Source organism: Felis catus, chromosome D1 (assembly GCF_018350175.1).
Source record: "Felis catus isolate Fca126 chromosome D1, F.catus_Fca126_mat1.0, whole genome shotgun sequence".
Taxonomy (NCBI): Eukaryota; Metazoa; Chordata; class Mammalia; order Carnivora; family Felidae; genus Felis; species Felis catus.
Window position 1 is genome coordinate 62285318 of NC_058377.1, and position 9585 is coordinate 62294902.

Genomic DNA, 9585 nt, shown 5'->3' on the forward strand with positions numbered 1-9585 from the left:
CAGATGTTACACCACATTATTATAACTCTAACACGACAGCATTCTACTATACTACATGACATATGTTAGCTTGATTCCAGAATCATTTTTGAGTGTCTACACATTCCACCTTTTGAGTTTTCCATTTTGAAAACACTTATTCTTTTGGAATTTGAGGCTCATGAAGTTTTTTTTTTATTGTTCTTCTCAGGTATTTCCCCAAAGAATCACCATGACCGTTTGCAATGCGTCCCTGGGTCACCCACCTTTCTTCATTCTCCAAGGCATTCCTGGGATGGAGGACAAGCACAGATGGATCTCTGTCCCTTTCTCTTCCATGTACTTCATCACCATCCTTGGGAACTGCACCATCATCTTCACCATCTGCACCGAGCGCTCCCTGCACAAACCCATGTTCCTGCTCCTCTGCATGTTGGCCCTCACAGACCTGGGCATGTCCACTACCACCATTCCTAAGGTGCTGTGCATCTTCTGGTTTGGCCAGAGTGAGATCAGCTATGTGGGCTGCCTGGTCCAAATGTTCTTCATCCACTTCATATCTGTGTTGCAGTCAGCCATCCTGATGACCATGGCCTTTGACCGCTATGTAGCCATCTGTGAACCTCTGCGTTATGCCACCATCCTTTCCAATAGTCGCATTGGGCTCATTGGCCTGGTGAGTTTAGTGAGAGCCATTCTTTTCATTCTGCCCATGCCTGTCCTCCTCCAGAAGATGCCCTTTCGTGTAAATCACGTCATCCCCACCACCTACTGTGAGCACATGGCTGTGGTGAAGATGGTGTGTGTGGACACCACAGTCAACAGGATATATGGTCTGGTGGTGGCCTTGTTGGTTATCGGGCTGGACATCTCAGCTATTGCTTCATCGTATGTGCTTATCATCCGGGCTGTACTGCGACTATCTTCTAAGGAAGCCCACCACAAAGCAGTCAACACTTGCACCACACACATTTGTGTCATGCTTATCTCATACACTCCCTCGCTGTTCTCTTTTCTCACTCACCGCTTTGGTAGGGGAATTGCACCCCATGTGCACACCATTCTTGGGAACCTCTACTTCCTTGTTCCTCCAATGCTCAATCCTATTATTTATGCAGTGAAAACCAAAGAGTTTCGGGACAAATTGACCAAATATGGGTGCTGGAAGAAGGACCCTGTAACCATAACCCATGGTCAGAAGCCTGTCTGATCATCCAGCAGTAGTGGGTATGAGGAAAAAATGTTTAGTGGAGGCAGTTCCTGGGAGTATTGACTAGTGATGAGATATGTCGTATTGGGCAGATTGACTGTCCCACTCTTGGACAGAGAAGCTATGTCACAGGAGACCTCCTTGCTCTCAGTAACTCTAAAGGTCTAAAGGAAGAATCGTTGCCTATGAAGTTAGAATAATGACATATTCTCTCCTTTCTTGACATGCCAGTTGGGAAAGTTATATTGATCATGTTTTTAAAAGCACTTTCAACAAAACACACAGAGTGCATAGAAAATAAGTTAGGATGCTTCCATATGGAGACAACATTGAGCAAATAACTGGCCCAGCACTTTACCATGTAAGAGCGAGAATTATGTGGGTGTGAGCATGCATTTGTATTTGTTTGCTTCAGGGGAAACGGGGGATGGAGATTGGGGCAATGAGAAAGGACAAGGAAGAGTAAATTAATATTTACAGTCACTGCTTTATTTTCTCTGCTAGTTCACCCTACGTTTGGGTAAGAGACTGGTTATTTCCATGAAGAACAAAGGAATATGCACAGGAGACCTGAGCTGCCAGTCTCAGACAGCTCTCAGAGGCAAAGGTTAAAGGAGAAGCTCCTGACCGTAAAGGTTTACAAGCATTGGACCTAATTTCCTACTTGTAGAAACTCCCAGAGTCAACTAACTGTTCTGCTCCTCCGAATGAATTCACTGTTTGACAAGATTCTCTCACAAAGAAAATGTCTGAGAATGCCCTGCTAATAGTTATAGCTACAAAAATCGATTTTATGCTGGAAACCTTTGAATGCAGACCTCTGTAAGGCAATTTCTATGGGTGCCCAGGAGGACGTCCTGAACAGGTATTCATGGCAGCTGTGGAGTTCAGGTCTTGTGCCCACGTGTGGGAATTCATTAATTCAGAGGATATCGTTTCTCATTCTAGAAGGTTATTGTAGACATAATGGTGAATATTGTAAATTTCATGAAGCTGAAACCAGAAAGATTCTAGTGTTGTTCATCATATTGTATAACTAATATATGAGGCAGAATTCAGTAAAAATGATGCCTATGGTTAGAGCCACATGACCACTATTTAAGTGAGTCTCTTACAATAGTTTACCAGGAGGGAAAGAAATGAACCTTCTCCAGAGTGTTGTGCCTGCGGTAAGAAATAATAACAAATGTTTCCAGTATGCTGAACCGTTGGATACCAAGGGCTAGGACATTTCAGAACTTGAAATAAAGGGCACAGGCTTGAGGCGGAAAAAAAATGAGGATTGAACAGGAAGTGCCTTTTCTATGAATGGAAGAAATAGGAGCAGTAGGTTTGAGGAAGAGTCCTGCTTGTCTGGTTAGAAGACCAAGGTCAGATAGTTAATCCTCTACAAAACAGACCAAATTCAAACCAAAGCCAAACTATTCAGCTCAATGGCTTATGATGTAAATGACCTATATGTCAGTAGTGAAGGGGACTGAGGCATTCATTAGCCTGAAGAGCTGTGATAACAGGATGCTTAGTTTTTGCTGAGATCTGAGAGTGATTTTCTTTTAATCTTATTTGAAAGGATTTGAGATACAGAAGGGAATCCACATGCTGTAAATATTTTTTTGTTTTGTTTTGGTGAGATATTCTCTAAACATGAGTAGCCTTATTTTGTTTTGTTTTTGGGTTTTTTTTTTTTTTTTTTTTTGCTGAAATTATGGGCTAAAGATCTATTAAGGTCTGAACACAGCACACCTTGGGAAAATGTACTGGGAAATTGGCAGCAGCACCTGGTTCTGTGAAAACTTGGGAAACTGAAAATCAGAGAAGGCATGGAAAGGAAGCCTGACTGTGTTTCTTTTCTCACTGGTATTTTTCTTCTTCACAAGTGTTATTAATCTATGGCTGATTGTGTTTACTGCAGTATGACTTCTCTCCTGTGGCCTTGACTTCTCTCCTGTGGCCATGCTGAAAATGTGACAGTTGATATTACTGGACAACGAACTGGTTCCGAACTCTGGTTCAGCTGCATGCTGCTTGAAAAATCAACACTGGAGAGATAAATGATGGTGGGTGAGGAAAGATTGCTTTATTCCAGAAGCAAGCAACCCTGGAAGATGGTGGACTAATGTCTCAGAGACTGTCTTTCCTGTCCAGGTGTAACTAGAGGGATTTAAGGGAAGGCATAGTGCAGGTAGGGGGGCTATGTGCAGGAGAAACAGGTGCCCAGGCATTTTTTTGTATGCAGACATGACCCTGAACAGACCTGCTGGCATCCCTGGTGGCTGTTTTGAGTATAGTTAGGCCTTATCATGTGGGAAATTTCTGGCCCTTTACTCCTCAAGGCTAGTGGTCTGCAATTGTCAAGGAAAGCAAATGAGTTCTGCTGCAACCAAAGGACTTATGTCAGCACACAAGGTGTGCATTAGCTTGCAGCAATTAACCCTTGAAACCGGTTGCAGTGCTGTTAATGACAAATATGTTAACTGACTAGTTTACCCTTCGTGCCTATAGAATTGTTCCTAGCCATGCAAAAATTAGAGCGATGTTCATACGATTGATATCCTGGTCAAGCTTAAATCACTCTCTGCTTGGCTTTCAAGTCTTTGGAGGCTAATTTAATGCCAAGTCCTCTTCATTTTCATTATCTCCACTGAGGAATTTTTGTCTTGAGATGTCCTAAGTCTCTCAAAACAAATTATAGATAACTATGCAAGTGTTCCTATAAATAATGGTCTTATAAACAAACAATGTTCTCATAAACTATGAGGGAGGCAACACATCTGAATGGAGTCTCCGGTATTGGGGCAGAAGAAGCTGAGCAAGCAAACTCTAGCTGGAGTTCCTTGACTAGGTTTTATGTTTTACAGCTAATTCTCTAGGACTCTTGGCTCCACCCTGTGGGGAACTTAGTTCTATCTTCTCGGTTCATGGTTTCACCCTTAGTGATCCTTACTTTTTCGTGAATGGTTACATATGTTTGCAGCTGAGTAATTTTTAGCCTGTTTCTTGCCAGTAGAATTTTGAAGGTTCAGGGCTTCCTTCCACTTTGAACCTAATTAGCAGGAAGAGGTAAGGCTTCTTTCTCAAGTCAGCAGGAAGGAATCATGTGAAACCAGGTGATTTACTTGGGTACATACTGGTACTCCCTTGCCCTATCATAAGACTAAATGAACATGTGAAAACATCCTGAACTAAAAAGGAGATATGACCCTCAAGTGTTTAGACACTTTCAGAATGAAGTTTGGGGCCACACAGGTAAGTCACAACACCTGCCTTGGAGATAGCCAATGGTGAGGGAAATCCAGATTGGAGAGTGGAGGAAGGCAATGATGAGCATTAGTTGCAGCCCTGAGATCAACTGCAGAATTCATCCCACTATTGTCTTCTGAGTTTCCCCTCCAGGGAGAAGGGAACTTCTTGAATCCGTGGGGAGTAGAGCTGAGCTGTATAAAGGGTAAATTATGGCAGCCAGGAGAAGGTAGATTGCAGACTTCATCCTACAGAAAAAGTAACCAGATGAGGGCCTCTCTGCTTGCCAAAGTCATGCCTACCAGAGATTGCTTCCAGGCAATGATTAGGACTGACCCTGGAGATACTAAGGGCAGAGCCACACCTGGAAGGTTAAGAAAAAAAAAGTCTTCTGACTTTAGCTTCAAGACTTCCCAGTGATTTTGCTGCACAGAAATCCAGATTGCTTTCACTCAATATTTTCTCCTTCCTTCACTCATGGTCAAACTTGGATTGTAGTCTGATGATTTTCCCAGTCTCCCCTGTCTCCCTAGCTTCATCCACACAGGTATTTCCACTAATAAAATTCTTCCATGTTTAATTTTGTCATAGAGTCTCCTTCTCTGAGGACCCAGACTAACATAGTTCTCTTGGGCAGACCCAAAAAGAAGGCAGGTGTCATGGTGACTGGCTGATGCATCCCATCAAAGCCAACTTCTAGGGGTACAACGTGTATCATAACAGTGGAGATTGGATGGAGGTGAGGTGGGGCATTAAACACAGTGTAATTAGAAAAGGAAGATATTTTCAGTTTTCCAAATAGTGACAACTGTTTATTCTACAACGTACATACTCTTACTTAATTATGAGTGTTAGGAATGAGGTAGGCACATAATAGTTGTCATGTTTTTATGATTAACACCATTCTTGATCAATGTTACACTTAGTCTTGCTGCACAACTTCTTGGTTATCTTTAAAGAGACAACATGGGCATAATAGCATGGGAAGACATTTTATCATCAAAAAGAGAATTTAGGATCAATCACTTACTACCTGTTTAATTATCGGAAAATTACAAAGAAATTGAACTTCTGTAAATTTACCTGCAAAATGGATATTATTACATAACGAGTTAAAGTTGAAATGGTTCCCTAAGCTATTATATATTAAAAAAAACCCAGCATAACTAGCCTAGTGGCACAGAGCCAATTAAACAGATGGTATTTCTGCTGAAATTGATAGAATGTGAGAAATATAAGATAGGCCTCTTCCATTCACTCCTATTCTAGGATAGAACTACCTCAACCTTAGCTATTGCCCTGAACTTTATGGTTTCTTATTACCCAGTATCCTCACATGTTTATCCAAGGTTTGAATGTTATCATTCTTTTCCATCACTCATATTATATTGGTGACAGTAGAATACTCAGTCCTTTATTTTCTTGCTTTTTTAAAACTCTGACAGGGGCGCCTGGGTGGCGCAGTCGGTTAAGCGTCCGACTTGAGCCAGGTCACGGTCTTGTGGTCCGTGAGTTCCAGCCCCGCGTCGGGCTCTGGGCTGATGGCTCGGAGCCTGGAGCCTGTTTCCGATTCTGTGTCTCCCTCTCTCTCTGCCCTTCCCCCGTTCATGCTCTGTCTCTCTCTGTCCCAAAAATAAATAAACGTTGAAAAAAAAAAAAAACCTCTGACATGTTGACCATGATGGTGGCTGAAAGTCAGTATCAGGCATAAATCCTCTATGCTCCAACCTTCGATGGGAAATCTGGGTTATGAAGTACAAAAAGGCCAGGGAAGCCTTTATAGATTAGTTACCTGACTCTCCCCTTTTTCCTTCCCCTCAGTCCAAACTTACCCAACACACTCTCTACAAAAAAATACTTTCATAGTTAAGAATGAATTAGGGTATTTCTTTACTAAGAGACAAATAGCAGAACAGGCTAGTGATAATGGTTTCTTTCTTTTCTTGTGTGGATAATATGATTCACTCCCGTTTTGTAGGCATCCCCCTACACTGAAAGCTAGGCAAGACCAGTGGAAACTGAAGGAAAAGGAGTATTTAGTACAGAGGGCTCTCTCTGTCAAAGTCACATGAATTGAGGATGTTCTTAAGGTTTATAGACTGGTGAGCTGAACAGAGTAGAGAGGAGGTCAGGATTGGTCAGAAGTCCTGGCTAGGGATAAAAAGTACATGCACAACTCCTTCTCACAGTGTCATTATCTTTTTAAGAATATCAAGCACAGGATAGAGATTTAAAAAGGATTTAAAAATTTAGGATTCTTTTTCCTGAGTTTACAATAATAACAATTATTTAACTTTAAAACTGTAACTATCCTAGTTTTTACTAGTTCTTATATTTCATGGATTCATTAAAAATTTTTTTTTGGAAATGGAGTCATTTCTGCTTAAATATCCAATCTTGTATTTGCCTTATTACATTATGCAACTGACCCTATGATGACTATGTACTTAAAATGATTAGAGAGAAAGCACTACAACGACTCAAATATTTCAAAGTGGCAAAGCTTCATCACATAAGTTGGTCTTTGTTCATGATCTGAGTTACCCTGGAATATCACTTAAGGAATAGGTAGCTTCCTGTTAACATAAATCTTTTTTTTTTTTAAGGTAAATTTCCTGGTCACAGAAGTCTTTCGAATTAGGCATCTAGACACATGTTTTCCCTTGCAATGAAAGCTGTGATATGTATTTCAATAATCCCACAACCTGTGTCTATATGTCATCTTCAAATTCATCCATTTTTGTTATAATCATCACAATCATCTAATTAATATCGTGAACATGTTGCACTGCTGTTGCATTAGAAATAATCCTGGTGAAAAGACAACTTCCGTGTTAAAGTGGTATCCAAAGATAGTGAGTATGTTAGGTGCTTTCAGTAGTAAGACATTCTTTGGAAACAGACACAGAATTTAAAAATTAGAAAACAGAAAGCCAAAGTAAGTATAAACTTTCCAGCAAGACAAGGAAAGATGATCTTGGCTCATCTACAGAAAAATCTTGTGTGTAGCTGATGAACGTGAACACAGATGTGAAAGTCATCAGAAGACCTGTGCCATAAGAGTGCTTCTGTTTCAACAGACATAGAAAGAGCCATCTTGGCCTCTTCCTTTTTTAGTTCATAGCTCAATGAAAGGACAAACATCGGTTCTTCATGCAAGCCAAAACAAAACAAAGCAAACAAACAAACAAACAAGCCAAAATGTGGGAAACCACCACACACAAACGTTCCTTCTGATCTATTTGTTCCACAGCCTATTTAAAGATATAACTGGGTCTTGGATGGTTGGACAAAGCACTGTCAGTTGTTCTCACTGTTTATTTACTCACAGGTATATTGTCAGCACTCATAGTCTATGCAGGTCCTCTGCAAAGGCATTTGGTCACCTTGTGCCATATTTCCTTCATTTTTCTACCATAGATGATGGGGTTGAGCACTGAGGGTAGAAGAAGGTAGAGATTGGCAAGGAGAACACGAGCATGAGGTGGGATATTGTGACCAATGCGGTGCATGAGAGACGAAAAGAGTGCAGGAACATAAGTGACAAGAATGACAAAGAGGTGAGCTGAACAGGTGTTGAGAGCTTTATAGGTAGCATCTTGAGAGTTGAGACATACCAGAGCCTGAAGAATGAAGCCATAAGAGAAGCCAATGAGCAGCAGATCAAGTCCCACCACTAGCAGAATCACAAAGAGCCCATAGATATGGTTAGGTCTGGTATGGTCACAGGCCATTTTCACCAAAGCCATGTGGTCACAGTAGGTATGAGGAATGACCATGTGGCAGAATGTCAACCTTTGAAGTAGAAGTAGCATGGGTAGGATAAGAATCACACCCTTGCCAGAGCCATCAGTCCCAGGCATCCAACTAAGGAATGGCTCAGAATTGTGTTGTAGCATAACGGCTCACATACAGCCACAAAGCGGTCAAAGGCCATTGCAACAAGTAAGGCTGATCATACCACAGATGTTCCATGGATGAAAAACATCTGGGTGAAACAGGCATTGGCAGCTATATCCCCATCATTGAACCAGAAGAGGCAAAGGAACTTGGGCAATAGAGCCAGAGTAGATATGAGGTCAGCCACCATCAGCAAGGCCAGGAGCAGGTACATTGGGATGTGAAATGTGGGCTCTGTGGCCACCAGAAAGAGAATAGCACCATTGACAATGAGGACAGCCAAGAACATGGAGGAGAAAGGAATAAATAACCACAAGTGCTGTGACTCTAAGCCTGGTATGCCCATCAAAGTGAAGTTCAGGATGCTGGAATGGTTGAAGATTAGCATCATAGATACTGTTGGTGGTTGTTAAGTGAAATTTAGACATCTGTCAATGAGACATGCATGGTGGTTGTTTTTTTGTTTTTGTTTTGTTTTGTTTTTGTTTTTGGGTTTTTTTTTGTTTTTTTTTTTTACCAGTTTGGCTTTTAATGACCTGCTGAGATGGGAAAGATGGAAAAATACCTCTCTGGGGAAATGGAGTCTTCATTCTGGCTTCAGATCTATCTCTAAACATCTATATTGTTTTCACACTCATTTCATTGTGAGGTGAGCCTCAGGCTTCTTTTCTGGATAGAGGATGTTGTAGTGGACCTTTCTTCTCACCTGTCCCAGTTCAGCAACTCTACACTTCAAACAATTTTTCTGGACTTCTGGGTTAGAAAAGGAGAAAATATTTTTATTCTTGACTAAAGGATGAACATTTTTGATACAAAACCCATGATCATATCATTGGGAAGCTTCCCAGTTAGAGAAGAAATATACTTACTCACCCCTTGTTGTAAGAGGGCTTAGCTGTTGGGGGAAATTTCCTTTGAGTTTCTTTGCTTTCATGTGTTGTCCATCTTCCAGGAATCCACTCTCTGGTTATGATCCTGTTTCTCCTTCTGGGTCTCTTTGCTTTTCAGACATGTGAAAGATAGATTGTTCAAATAAGAACACCATCAGATGGTTGCTTCCCACTAGCTCCCATCAATGCACTTGATGGACAGTCTTTTGCAGTTTTTTTGTATGAATTATGCATATTTATTTCTTTTCAACTAGCCCTCATTCATGTATAGATTGAATTGCCTTTAACCATGAGGGATTTACTTCAAATCAGCCCACTGTCCTCTTTCATTCTTCAGTTCCTATCATGAATTAGCTGAATTTCTCT

At 41.1% G+C, this 9585-nt stretch overlaps 1 protein-coding gene and 1 pseudogene across 1 annotated transcript; one reads left to right on the plus strand and one right to left on the minus strand.

Moving 5' to 3' along the window:
* The first annotated feature begins 211 nt into the window (after positions 1-211).
* Positions 212-1614, plus strand: LOC111556650 (putative olfactory receptor 52P1). The gene has a single exon (XM_045038092.1). It carries the CDS (start codon positions 212-214, stop codon positions 1187-1189), a length of 978 nt encoding a protein of 325 aa, XP_044894027.1. The 3' UTR covers positions 1190-1614.
* Positions 1615-7708: 6094 nt separating this feature from the next.
* Positions 7709-8799, minus strand: LOC101082774 (annotated as a pseudogene).
* Positions 8800-9585: the final 786 nt, after the last annotated feature.